Below are 14,251 nucleotides of genomic sequence, written 5' to 3'. Positions count from 1 at the left end.
AGCAGCAAATGAGAGTTCAGACACACACACACACACACACACACACACACACGCACACACACTGCCCTGGGGGGGGGGATTGAGGTTATATACAAAAGGAAATTGGATCCTGATTAGAGATTGGTGTCAATGAGGGTTAACCTGAGGTCTTTCAGCTTTATTGAACAGAGGTGACATGAGGAGATGGACATAATAGGTTAGCAGCAAAAATGTACTGGCAGAGCTCATAGGGTTTAAGTATAGACGTAAAAAACAATTCATATTCTTTGTTTTAGATTTGGGTGTCAGTTTTCAAAAGTTCCCCTTCACAAGATGTAGATACGAGTGACAGCAATGCATTATCCTTTCTCATTTGCTCAGCTTGAAAGTTTCAGATTCACAGCAGCGTTGTGCAGTCATGATGGTTTTAAATATGTGGTGAATTGTTAGCCTGTTTCTGACACATCAGTATGACTCATCTATGAGTCAGATATGAGATTGTTAAACCAAACAGGCATAGTATTTGCATACAATAGGCCACAGATTAAGATTATTTTAGGCTATTCATGCTGTGAAAGTGAAAAATATTTTTTAAATTCTATAATATATTCTGTGACATTGAAACTGTCAATGAGCTGACTGAAATAAACAATTTGCTTGAGTCAACATTCAATTTGTCCATGACATTTCAATCTACCTCAGCAATGTGGCCCTGTGTTTCAGTGAACTGAGCATAGCACTAACTGTCAGGGTTGGGTGTTTTGATTCCCACAGGGCCGCCCGTTTTAAAAATGTATCCACGCATGGTGCTGTCAGCTGCCTTTGGATGAAAACCTCCACCAAATGGCAAATGTTGAATGTGATGTAAATCCTCCTCCAACCATCCTTCCTTTCATCTTGTTAGGTCAACACCTCTCATAAACGTCCTTCCTGCGACTATAACCAAAGATGCAAAGGTGCTGAGCAGTGTCACTCGTGTCAAAGTTACAATGAATATTTCAGAGGCTGGCTGATGTCAACCGCAGCTGTAAAGCGGGTATAAAGAGGGGTTCCTCTGAAGGAGACCTCCAAACCCACCGCAGACTTTCCACTTTCTCCACCCGCCGAAGAGAAGGACTCCTCCCGTTTCCCTTTCAGCACCATGGTCAGCGTCCGGGCTCTTCTCCTCGCCGCCACCTGCTGCTGCGCCTATCTGTGGGTCGCTCGTGGAGAAAACTCGTCCTTCGAGACGCGCTCGTTGGATTTTCCAATGAAAACCCAAGAAGAGAAGGATCTGGTAAGAGATTTTAGGGGACATGGGTGAGAAATGGGTGAGAACAGCACTGTTGGTGCTGTGTAGGAAAAGTTGATACAATATTTTATGTAGTTTAATTCCAAAATGATCCAAAATATCCACCGCTTGAAAAAGTGGCACCTACTCTTGGTGATCGATAGCAGTAGCACAAAAATAAAACAATAAATTCTAGTATCTTTTAAAGGGTAAGACGTTACTCGAGTCTTTAGTTATCATCATATCCTACAGAGATATTGAGTCATAAAGTTCAAGTAATATTTCCCCCCCAAAATAGATATACAGTATGTCATGTTGAAAACGAACTATTCACTATGTAGCCTAGTTTTTGTCAATTTCCTATTTTGTATCTTTTTTTCCTCTATGCAGATTGAAGCTTTGCAAGAAGTTCTGGAGAAGCTGAGGAGCAAAGAGATGCCTTCAGAGAAAAAGCTTGGCTGGCTTCCTTCGGTGAGTCAGAAATGATAAAATAGCTTGTTTTAAATGTAGAAAGTCTTTGATTTATATATCTCCAAAATGGATGTGTTTTCAGGACAACCAAGTTGGTTAGGCTACTTTACCAACAAATCAATTTATGAATATTCTTGGTTAAAATTTAGAATGTCTGAAATTTTTTTGAAATGGGATTAGTGATCTCTCTAAGCAACCCAAGGGCTTACTAAAATGTGCTTGAACTGAAACTAAAAAATAATTTTACCATGAGAAAAACTTATGTCGATTGAACTTATCAAGATCATAGCAATGCGTGTAAATTCTTGTGTTTCAGGCTGGACCGACTCCTTAAGCTTTTTAGCCTGTAGCCTAATATAACCAAATTATGTCTAAGAAGAAAGATTTTAAGAACTGATCTTTTCGCATCTCATGATATCAATATCTGATCACAGATTTTTGCATTCTGAATTGAAGTCTACTATCACAATATAACCAATATAAGTCCGCATGTTAATACATTTATGTTGTTTGTATCATTTCAGTGTGACGCAGGGGAGCAGTGCGCCGTGCGTAAAGGCGCGCGTATCGGCACACTGTGCGGCTGCCCTCGGGGGACGTCCTGTAACTTTTATGTTCTCAAATGTTTGTGAAAGAAAAAGATAACGGGGATGCATCAAAACACAGGAGAGAGTTTAGGAGTAAACACGTTCCCCTTATATGACAGGGCTGCTGATGCTGTAATTTCTTTTTGACATAAATAAAAAAAACGAAGTGTGTAATTTGTGATTAATAAAGGACGTGTTTCTTTTTTAAATTTGTACTGGAATTTTTGAATTCATGGGGTGTGTGTGTGTGTGTGTGTGTGCGTGTGTGTGTGTGTGTGTGTGAGAGAGAGAGAGAGAGAGAGAGAGAGAGAGAGAAAAAGAGAGAGAGAGCGAGAGACTCAAACAAGTAGCTAGTATTATGTTTCACAATATTTACATTAAAATAGGCTACATTTTTTAAAAATGAATATGACCCATTGATCATTGGTTTAGATTTAGTTCATGCATACAAATGACAACATAAAAAAGAGAGAAGGAAAAAAAGATATTTCCTAATGACTAGGATCAATAAATCAACCACCTCACACAGACTAATGCACAGTTCCGCTGCATTCCTGTAGCTGTCATCTCTCTATAATAAAAGGCGCTGTACAGCTTTTCCAATGACATCATTATGCAAGTACAAGTTTCCAACATGGCGTCCAGCCGGGTGCTGGGGAGGGAGGTCCAGGAGGAGCAGAGACGCGCTGCGGCCACAAACCTCGACTTCTGCGACCGCAAATTTTCTCTGCTCATCATCATCGGACGGATCAGACACCCGAGCCTGACGGGGCAGATCACCAAGGAGATTGAACGAGGTATGTTTTCATCGCTTCGTTCGGTTATTCTGCGCTTTCGGTGTGTATCATAAATTCAGATCCAGGACCAGTGAATGTTCCCCCCGGTTCTCGTCGTGTGAATTATCGCGGAAGATGCCAAACTGACCTCACAGCAGTGTTTGTGCAATTTCACCCGCCCAGCGACAGGGCTGCGTCAACTGGCGATGCTCCACCACCATCAGCAGCATCACCCATTCCTCTGGGCATGATGTGATTAAAATCAAGTCTGGCGCGTGTGGTTTGTCTCCTCTGTCCTCTGAGCTGTTTGCCTCAGGGTTTGGCTTATTTATGTAATGGATGTAATGGAAAATGTTGCAGGACAGACATTCACAGTAAACACAGTCACCACTTGTGAATGATAGGCCATCAACCTCTGTGTATTTATGTACAGGCGTATAGTTACACAGACACTACAGGTAGTCAATATTAATATATGGCCTGCTGATTATGCATTAGAGTCTGTCTCTTACTGTGTAGCTGTGGCTATAGATATATGAGAGAGGCAGTGTGTGTGTGTGTGTGTGTGTGAGAGAGAGAGAGAGAGAGAGAGAGAGATAGAAAGAGATACATAGATATATAGATAGACAGGGAGAGAGAAACAGAAATATACCAAGAGGGAGTGAGAGCAAAATAAAGACAGAAAGAGAGAGGGAGTGACAGATATTAAGAGTGTGTGAGAGAGAGAGTGAAAGAGAGAGAGAGAGAGAAAGAGAGAGAATCTGAATTCTTAAACAGCTTTATTTTGTCCATCTTAAAACAGAGACAGTCAGATTGTGATAACATCAAAAGAAACATTAGTCAGTTAGGATAACAGTGATCCAAATGTTAAAATAAAAACCTGCACCACTGTGCTATACTTTAAAAGAAAGGAGAGGTAAAAGAAACGCAGACAGAGAGAGAGAGTCAGAGTGAAAGTGAGAGAGTGAGAGTGAGAGTGAGAGTGTGGCACCATGTGACCGTGTCTCTCGTGTCTCCAGGTATACGGTCATGGGACGTGGACCTGATATCCTGTAACCTGAACCTCTATCTCCAAGAATTCCTCTCTCATCACACGGTCTCATTCAAGGGTGCAGGTAAGTTGTGTGTGAAACAACAGTGTGTCTGTTCGAGCGTTGGCTGCCCGAACTCTTTGACCCTGTTCGGTACAGAAAGGAACGGCCGGTCCTCATGGTAACCTGCTAGGTCAGCTTGTCTGGGGTCAGTGAGGAAGGAAGGAAGGAAGGAAAGTGGAGGAGCGGTCGGTGGATTGTTAAATATGGGTGGGCCCTCTGGACAGTAAACAATAGAGACCTGCAACCAGGCTGTGCCAGCTCTCGCTCTATATGTGTGTGTGTGTGTGTGTGTGTGTCTACTGCCTTTTGGTGTACCAAGCCAAGGACAGGAAAATGGTAAAAAGGCAGAAAAACATCAGAGCCATGCAGTGACTGATGCACCCTGACTATAAAACAGAGCACAAAATGGCAGCCAGGGAGCCTGTCTGTATGTGGTAAGTCCTATTGTAGTGGATTTTGCATGTTATTTTTGGTAGTAAACTTAAGCGCAGACAGTTTAGTGCTGGTAAAATGAAGGACTTTGGTATTTTGTGAGAGATTGAGGGAGAGAAAAGGAGAGAGGCAGAAAGAAACGCGGTGACTTGTGTGTTGAATCACAAAGTATGTTTCATACTGCAGCGCATTCATGCCACAGTGTCACAAGGCCATGTCAGAAAGCATAATAATTGGAAAAAATAGTCATTCAGTGCTGTGGAATGGCCATTGTTTTTGCTTCCTTTTGTGTTTTGAAAGAAAGAGTTAGAGACTTTTCTTAGTTGGCTGACTATTGTCTAGTTTGGCTGCATAATGGGCTCCTCAGACACTTATCCAGTTCCCCTCAGAGTGGATTTCCACTGCAGACTGAGTAAACTTGGCACCTCATCCTCAGACAGTCTCTCTGACTCAGCTGTTCCACTCTTCTTCCTTCCTCTTTTTTTGCTCAGAGTCAATCACTGGCCTCATCTCAGTTTGCTTTCTCACTGTCTCTCTTTGAGTTCTTAAAGTTCCCCTCCTATTTCTCCTCTGCCTTCTCGCTCACTGGTTGGATCTGTCAACATGATTCCTAACTCCCTCAGCTGTGACTTTCTCCGTCTCTGTTTGCTTCTCTTGCTTCTCTCTATCCTCTGTGTCTCTCTGCCTCCTCAGGGCAGAGGTGTCTGCGCCACAGCACCAGAGTGTTGGACACTCAGGTGCTGATCAGTCCGTCTCAGGAACAGGTCCACTCAGAGGTGAGGGAGTAACACCGGGAAACCTGCTTCCTTAAAGGGAAAGTGTTTGGGAGATTAGCTTGTTGGTCAATCCAGCCGTTAAGTGACAATAAGAACATAGAAAATCATTCATGTGTCCCTGTTAGCTTGTTTTTTACCTCAGTGCTCCATGCTAGCTCCTTAGCATACACTATGTTGAGTTAAAGTAGGTGACTAGTATTATTAAAAGTAAGACAAGTGACCTTTCAGTGATCAAAAGCTATTAGTGTTTTCTATTATATGCTCTGTAGATTCATATTTAAAAAATAAAATAAAATAAGATTAACTCACTAATAGCTAATGTAGCCAGTTCGGAACTATTTCAGGTGAGCAACCGCCATGCGAGGGATTTTAACTGTACACAGTCTCCCATTGACCACCACATTCCCTTCCTATCAAAACAATAGTCCCTGGTAGTTCAAAACACTGCACTATTTTACATCACATTTTGTGCAAATTTTACCAATACTCTGCACTGCATATCATTAAAAAAAATACTATTTAGCTTTCGCTAAAGCTGCTACAAGTTCTCATTTTCTCACTTTTGAGATAATGCATGCTATAGCCACCTGTCTTTTTTCTCTCTCTTCTGTCTTGATCTTTCTTTTTTCTCTCCTGCTATTTTTTCTTTACTCATGAATGGGAAGATAAAATTGTGAAACTATTATTTTCGGAACTATTGATTTAATAGCCTAGGTGAGGCACTGCCTACCCTGACCACACGTCTCTCTCTCTCTCTCTCTCTCTCTCTCTTTCTCTCTCTCTCTCTCTCAGGTGTTTGGTCTGCTGTCCAGTGAGTCGGCTCATAAGTTGTTGGTCTTGGCTGGCCAGAGTGTGGAGGAAAGTGGAGACCTGTTGTTTCACAGAGGACTGTTCTCGCCACACCAGCTGAAACACATTCTCAAAGAGCAGGTGCGACTATTTTCCTCCCTGGCTCTTTATTTCTTTGCCTCCCACTGCGCTGTAATACGCAATTCTAGGGACACAGGTATATTTGTTACATTGGCTGCCAGGGCACTGATGCTTTGACCCTTGCAATCCTTACTATTCAGTATTCCCATGATGTCACATGCATTTTCTACCACTATGGTGCTTTACAATATAGACAGCTCATTGGCTGTAGCTGTCATTTGATTATAATCACCTGTTAATTGATTACAATCACATTATTTTCCTAACATAACAGCGGCGTGGTGATGTAACAGAATAATATGAATTGGTTGCTTGTAATGTTAGTGATCTACTCTTAGGCTTGCTAAGGCTTATTTTACTGTTGCACTCACTGTAAGTCATTCTGGTTAAGAGCATCAAACAAATAATATAAAATATAAATGTACAAGCAAAAGATTTTTCCCTATTTCAAAGAAAAACTGTAGTCCATATGCTGAAGAATCCATTTCTGTCTCTGTCTTCCTCTCCTCAGTTCCTAGTTCAAGAGAACGCCGTCTCCTCGCTCCCCTCCTCCAAGCTCAGTCTGACCCTCAGCTGTCCCAACATCGGCCAGTGGAGGAAGACCCTCCTGGGACCCCAGCCCTTCCAGGGGCCTTTCACACTCCACATTAATCCCCCCGAGGTGCTGCCCGCCATGGAGGCCCTGGGGGACTTCACCTCTCTCGTCTCTGGTTCCCTCTCCTCCCTGTCCCCCTTTGACCTTCTCCCGCCTCCCGGTACGGTGGGTTTCCTCAAGCTGTCCCGCCCCTGCTGCTACGTGTTCCCCGCCGGCCGCGGCGACTGTGCCTTCTTTGCCGTTAACGGGTTCACGGTGCTGGTGGACGGCGGGTCGGACTTTCAGGCCTGTTTCTGGAAGCTGGTGCGCCACCTGGACCGGGTTGATGCGGTTCTGTTGACCCACATCGGGACGGAGAACCTCCCCGGGGTGAACACCTTCTTGGAGAGGAAGGTGGCCGAGTTGGAGATGGACTCGGATGTCAAAGGTAACAACCGGGATGGTGATAGTGATGATGATGCTGAGGAAGATGATGCAATGAGGAAATAATGTTATGAGATTGAGACTTTTCCCTCTGTCTTTCTATCTCCATTTCTTTATATTCTTTTGTCTCAACAGATGACTTGTCTAAGAGGCTGATCTCCCCAGAGCTTGGAGTTGTGTTCTTTAACGCTCCCAGCAGGCTGCAGACAGAACAACAGTCAAGTGAGTGATGTGAAGTAATATCAGTGATAGCAATAACAGACATAATACCAAGTAATCTTGATAAATGCAAAAGTAAAGCAATGGTGTTTCTCCTTTCAGATGTGGACAATGTGCTGAAGAGCACAGACCAGGCGACTCTAACCTTACAGCTGTTAAAGAAGCTAGACATCAGTCCACAGCCAATGTTTCGACCGCGGGGGGTTCCCATCGAGCCGCTAACCCTGTTCCAGAAGATGGGGGTGGGACAGTTAGAGTTGTACATCCTCAACCCAGGAAAAACCAGCCAGGAGTACCAGACACTCATGCAAAACTGGCCTGACATGTCCTCAACGCCCCAATCCCAAACTCTCCCTCTCACTGCCCTGGCATCAGTGTGCGCCCTGCTCGTGTGGCACCCAGCCTGCCCCCAGGAGAAGGTGGTCAGAGTGCTGTTCCCCGGCCTTACCCCACAGGCGAAAGTCCTGGAGGGGCTGGAGAAGCTGAGGGGCCTGGCCTTCCTCCAGAAGGCCACAGTGACCACTGGGGACCTGGAGAGGCTGGGGGAAGACAGACAGGCCAAGAGAACAGACAGCCAGGACAGCGACAGGTCAGTGGGGAAAGAGACAACACCCAGACTAGGGAAAGAGAGAGGAGTTAGAGAGACGGGAAAGGATGCACAGGTTAAGGAAAAAGGAAAAGTGCTGAATGGAGCTGGAATGAGAGAGGAGGGGAAGAGAGATGCTGATAAAAGCAAAATCAAAGAGACAGGTGTAAAGCAAAAAGCACCGTTGTCGGATAAGAATACTGCAAAGAAAGGTGGAGGGAGGGATGCGAAAAAGGAGGAGAAGACTGGGAAGAGAGAGGAGAATGGCCCTAAGAGAAAAGAACAAGCGAAAAAGGAAGTTCTCCCTTCCAAACCAAAGAATGAAAATAAAACCAAGCTGAAAAAGGAAGCGAAAAATGACTCTAAAACAGGGGGGAAGAAAACAAGCAAAGGAAAGGAGATGAAGACTGATTCTAATTTAGATGCAAAGAAGGCACATGTGAACACAGAACTGCCAAATAATCACTCAGCAATCCCCAACACAGGGTCTTTGTCAGAAAAGCAAGAACCAGAGGGCATTGATAAGGAGCAGCAGAATCCAAAAATTGAGAAAGAGTCTCAAGAGAATCCCTGTGGCTCCAAAATGTCTACCCCTGAGGACATGACGGTTGATTTTCTCAGGCTCAGGGAGGAAACTGAAAGAGAAGAGGCACAGGTGGTAACGGCAGATAAAGGAAAGGAGAAAAGCAGTGAGTCGGGAAATGAAAAGAGCCTTGGAGGTCTAGGCAAAGAGACAGGTAATGAAGCTCCAGAGATACTAGGGGAGGAAGCTGCAGGGGGAGCGGGGATAACGGGCGGAGAGAGTGGTGGAGAGAAAGCTGATGTAAACCTACTGACAGAGGCTGCAACTGTTCACCAGCCTGGAACTGCTGACAAACCAGAAAGGCCCGTCAAAGTTGTAGGCTTTCCATCTCCTTTGAACAAAACCCCCAAGAGCGAGCGCGCTGACCAGCTAGACTTGACCCCGACTGAATACACTCTCCTGGACGGGGCTTTGAAAAGCAGCCCCGCCTCTCGATCCTCTCCGGAGAACCAGGCTCCTGTCAGTCCCGACGAGGAGACGGTAGAGCCCGGCTCCCCCGACTCACGGCCCAACAGCGCCGGCCACACGCCCTACTGTCTGTCACCAGATGATGTGTGGTGCAACAGGGACACTCTCAGCAGGTTACAGGCCCAGATAGGTCACTCAGACACCGCTGATGCCGCCCAAACATCTGGGTCCTCCAGGCAGAGCGAGTCGAAAAGCACTCCGGAGAGCCACACGACGTCAAACCCCAGAGAGAAGCACTTAAGTTTCCTCTCTCTGGGTTCATTTAAAGAAGGGGCGTCCGATCCCTCTCCCTCTGTCGCTACCACCACCACCACACACTCCATGCCAGCCGAGGTGAGCTCCCCCCAGTCCACAGAAGTGGATGAATCCCTGTCCATGTCCTTTGAGCAGGGCCCAACCACTGTGAGCCAGAGAGAGGGGGATGACAGTACCCATCACTCCCACTCCAACGGCGGCCATTTTGTGGACTGCAATTTCAGAGTGGGGATGTCTTTGCCACTGAAGAAGCCTCCCAGAACCGTGGGACAGGGTTCGGAGATGGGGCGGCCACCAGGTCCTAACTCTCTTCATTTTGAGTCGCCGGCTCACGATGTGGACCTGTGTCTGGTTTCGCCCTGCGAGTTCAAACATTTCAAGCCGCCCGACTCTAATTCAGGTGGCAGTGACCCCTCCAGAGGAGCCTTGGGTCCACATCACCATGGCAACAACAACAACAACCCCAGAGACTCATCTGCCAGCGAATCAAACGCCCCCCTCTGCACAGAAGACTGCCCGTCCACCACAGCAGACGGAGCTCTGGACTCGGATGAGGACGAGTCGTGCAGCGAACCCACTAACTCCCTCCACGACCACCCCACCTGTCAGTCTCTCCCCCCGGACCCTCCTCCAGCCCCCCTCAGGGACAGCCCCCCCCTGCCCCCCCAGCCGGACGCCTCCATGCCCGTTCCTCAGTCTGACTCTGAGGCTCATGGGAAGGGAGCAAAAGCCGCTGGCATGCGAGGGAAAAGAACGCCAGGGGTGAGTTCCTCTTATTACCATTAGAGAAAAGGAAGTCTTCTTGTCTGTGTTATACAGTGTATGAGTTCATTCTCTCTGTACTTAAGCTGCATTTTGTAAAATGGCTTTATTGTGGCTGCTATCAACACTTAGCATTCCTCAGTGAGATAAGATACAGTTAAGAGATAATTGCTGGCATGAAAATAAAGCTTATAATGAGTTTTTGTGTCAGACCTTTTCTTACAGATTAGTTATGTTTTTGAGGATTGAGTTATCCTAATTCTCTGTCTCCTGGCTCGAGTGAAATTTAATGTAAAATCCACAAGTCTATGCTCCAAAACAACTTTTATTTAATAGGAGACCTTATGACGTAACTAAATAAAAACTGTTTGGGAGCATAGTGTTGCAGGGTCTAGGTTTGTGTTCACACTGTGTAAGATTTCACTCTTTCTTTACCAGGTTATCGAGGCCTCCCAGAGATCAGGCTCAGTGGGAGGCTCCACACAGACGGGGAAAGGCCGGACAGGGGGGCAAAGTGGAGGCATGAAGGGGTCCAGGGACAATCACCCTGTCACTCGTACCCTTTCCTCCGGCGCCCGCACCGCACCGGCCAAGTCTTCACCCGGCCCAGGTATGAGCTGTGAAATGTAAACTATATAAAATGGATTTCTTTGGTATATTACTCTTTTCTTTTCTCTCCTTTCTTTACTTTGATCTTAACCATGTAGACATAAATGTGCAGACCTTCACTGAAATCTTTTACATTTGGTGTCAGTTCCTGAATCTCCTCTCCTTTGTCTGACAGGCTCCAAGTCTAGTTCAGCTGGTGAAGTCGGTGTGTATGTGGACTTGGCCTACATTCCCTCCGGAGCCTCCTCTCCGACGGTCAGTGTGGACTTCTTCAGATGCGTTCGCTCTTCCTGCTACATCATCAGCGGGGACAGTCCGGAGAGGGAGGAGCTTATGAGGCACACACTGGACGCGCTGTTAGACGGCAAGGCATCCTGGCCCGACCCTATGCAGGTAGAGACGCATACGATTAGATTCACACACAATCTCTCATTTTGTATTCCCTGTCTACTTTTTACATCTATTTGAATTTACCCCTCCCCTCCCACCAATACTTAGATAACTATTTTGTTGCCTCTCTTGTTATTTTTTACTGACCTCTGATTCATTGTTGTTATTACTGTTATTTATTTATTTTTTCTTCTTTTTCTTTTTGCACATGCATACATTTTGTTTCATAGGCATATGTATGCAATATATTTTGCATTTATTTGTGTTATTCTGTTTATATGTGTATTTCTTTGTATGTACATAATACATGTATGTTCATTTACATAATTGAACAAATAGATTCACACACAATAACATTTATATTACATGATATTTCAGGCTTTTAGCAAGTTGTCTTATCCAGAGCAACTAACAATGAGCGCAGCAGTAGAAGGAGCTTAAATTGTCAGATTGTAAAAATTACATACAGCCAACAGTAAGAAGTGCAAAGGTCAAAGTCACCACACCCAACTGCACAAACAAGGTGACAAGACAAACCTCCTCCACTCTAGTGCAGTTCCTTATTGTAGCAACTCACAATGTAATAACAGTGCATATTGTATTTAATGTAATACATTATATTATGAGTTATCATATTATGTGCAGTTATTATGAGATGAAAGTAAAGTCAGTGTGCCATTGTGATCCAGGAGTACATAGGTTTTCATTGCAACCAAACACCACAGCAGGTGATTTCTGACTAGCACATTTAAAACAAGACAAGGGGGAATTAAACCATGAAATCAGCTGCTGCACTGCTTGGTTGGAATGAAAACATGCATACTCTTGGGTCATGATGGCACACAACTGAAAATGACTGGCTTAAGACAATGAAGCGTCTATGTTGGGAAGTGCCCACTTGACATAACCACTCTCATACACCTGCTTTTCCTCTAACATCCAAGCCAGGTTTATATAAAGGCGATCACCCTGGTTTAATAGCACTTTATAATGGTGCTTCCCATTTCCTTGCTCTCCCTCTCCCTCCCTGTTCTCTTTCTCCTTCTGCATTCATCTCTCCTTCTCTCCGTGTTTCTCTAGGTGACAGTGATCCCCACCTTTGAGTCACCCTCGATGCAGGAGTGGTACCAGCAGACCCTGGACAGGCAGAGGGAGCTGAGCATCACCGTCCTGGGCTCCAACAGCACCGTGGCCATGCAGGACGAAACCTTCCCCGCCTGCAAGATAGAGTTCTGAGACAGGCTGGGTGATGTAGAGTTGGGAGGACAGGGGGGAATGTGAGTTGAAGGAGGGAAAGTAGGGAGGTGTGTGTGTGTGTGAGAGACAAAGAAAGTGTCAGGGCTGAGGAAGGAGGGAAGTAGAGAACTAGAAACAGAGCAGGAGGGATTAAAGCGGCAGTAAATAAAAATACATGGTCCTTTCTTGGAAGAACATGGGGTTAGAGACTGAAAGTGCAATGCTATGTAGATGACACCCTGCTGCTCCCTCTGCTCCGTCCCCTCCTCTTCTATTACTCTTATGCAGGCTGCCTTTGTGCTGAAGAACCAATATTTCTCTTTTATCTAAACACACAACTTTCCACAGAGAACACACATCCCAGTGGGGGGATACTGCATGAATTATATGACCCATGACCCTGTGTAAAACAGGAGAGGAGAACACATCAGCTGCAAGAGAAGCATGTTGCCAGGCTCCATTTGTACATCCAAATGAAAAAAGCTGATATCATAGATTAGTCAAAATACTTTGTATACATGGATTTAAAGGCACTATGTGTAGGCTTTTTTCTCAATACTGTGCACTACCAGTCAAAAGGTTGGACACATCTGATTGAATGTACTATGTTTTTCATTATCTTAAAGCCATTTTGATCTAAAGGCTTATGCTTAAATGCTTGAAATTTGTTTCTTAGACAAATATAAATAGTGAAGTTGTTGTGAAGCCTATGCATGAATTTCTTTCCAAAGCCTTTGCCTTTCCATCAAGGCAAAGGGTGGCTACTATAATCTAAAATATAAGATAGTTTGGATTTGTTTAACACTTTTTTGGTCACTGCATAATTCTATTTGTGGTATTTCATAGTTTTGCATGTGTCCAAACTTTTGACTGGTAGTGTATTTCACAGAATTGTGATTGCAATGGTTTGTGCAATTGCAGGCCCTTGTTAAGAATTCATAATCTCCCCATTCTGCTGCTTTTAATGCATCGCCTGCCAGTCCACCTGAGAGGAATTTAACAATTATTCAGCAAATCAAAACCAAACCAAAAGACTCCCAAAATAAAGCAGTAAGCATTGAATGTCTGTTTATAAAAATATTGGTCACATTTCTTTTATTTTCTAGAATTAGACTTGTGTGATCAGCACTGACCGGACATCTACTGTATATTGTAATCAGAGCATCCTACACATGGTACCTTTAATGAAATCACATTCACAGTGTATGGTGAGATGTTTGATGTAAGCACTGTAAGCAGATATGAGGTGAGCTGTGCTGTGTATTGTGCCCGCTTTCCAGAGTATATTGTTCCAGTGTGGTTTCACTGTCGACCGCGAGATCTATGTTGAGTAAACAGACTCAGAAATATTCTCACCAGGCATGATGACTGTCCACCGTTAGTGATAATTCCCTGCTGATTATTCAATCTGAATGTGCATTGACAAATCAATCGACAGGATTGGGAGTAACAGATTACATGTAATAGCATTACAGTAATCGTATTTCAAAGAGTGGTAACTGTAATCCAGTACAGTTACTTTAAAATAGTAGTAATCAGTAATCAGGCAACAAATGCTGTTAAAAGTAGGTGATCATTAGCATACTCAGAAACACGTTTAAAGGGATAAAATATATTTTGATTGTGGATATAATCATATATTGTAGATACAAATACTTTGCACAGCATGAAATAATGGTTTCGTCATAGAGGGTGGCTGGAGTAATCAAATGGATTACACCACTAGTTACAATTTCATGCGATTAATTAGTAATCTGTAATGGATTACACTTAGATAGTAACCTCTCCACCCCTGTTTGTCCATTCGTTT

At 44.4% G+C, this 14,251-nt stretch overlaps 2 protein-coding genes across 2 annotated transcripts; both read left to right on the top strand.

Moving 5' to 3' along the window:
* Positions 1-1,099: 1,099 nt before the first annotated feature.
* LOC139638693 (cocaine- and amphetamine-regulated transcript protein-like) lies at positions 1,100-2,352 on the top strand. Its single transcript, XM_071512764.1, has 3 exons — positions 1,100-1,255; positions 1,640-1,720; positions 2,245-2,352. Exons 1-3 carry the CDS (start codon positions 1,121-1,123, stop codon positions 2,350-2,352), a joined length of 324 nt encoding a protein of 107 aa, XP_071368865.1. The 5' UTR covers positions 1,100-1,120.
* A 589-nt stretch (positions 2,353-2,941) lies between these two features.
* On the top strand, positions 2,942-13,051 carry LOC139638684 (microtubule-associated protein 1S-like). The gene is made up of 11 exons (XM_071512749.1): positions 2,942-3,104; positions 4,103-4,198; positions 5,303-5,393; positions 5,444-5,462; positions 6,202-6,315; positions 6,827-7,352; positions 7,469-7,555; positions 7,655-10,206; positions 10,645-10,816; positions 10,991-11,208; positions 12,286-13,051. Exons 1-11 carry the CDS (start codon positions 2,942-2,944, stop codon positions 12,439-12,441), a joined length of 4,194 nt encoding a protein of 1,397 aa, XP_071368850.1. The 3' UTR covers positions 12,442-13,051.
* Positions 13,052-14,251: the final 1,200 nt, after the last annotated feature.

This window comes from Centroberyx affinis, unplaced genomic scaffold, assembly GCF_046629955.1.
Source record: "Centroberyx affinis isolate AG114_WGS23_722 - 3 ecotype Tasmania unplaced genomic scaffold, CSIRO-AGI_Caff_v1 ptg006508l_1, whole genome shotgun sequence".
NCBI lineage: Eukaryota > Metazoa > Chordata > Actinopteri > Beryciformes > Berycidae > Centroberyx > Centroberyx affinis.
The sequence above is the reverse complement of the archived record's forward strand: the minus strand, read 5'-3'. Positions and strand labels throughout refer to the sequence as shown.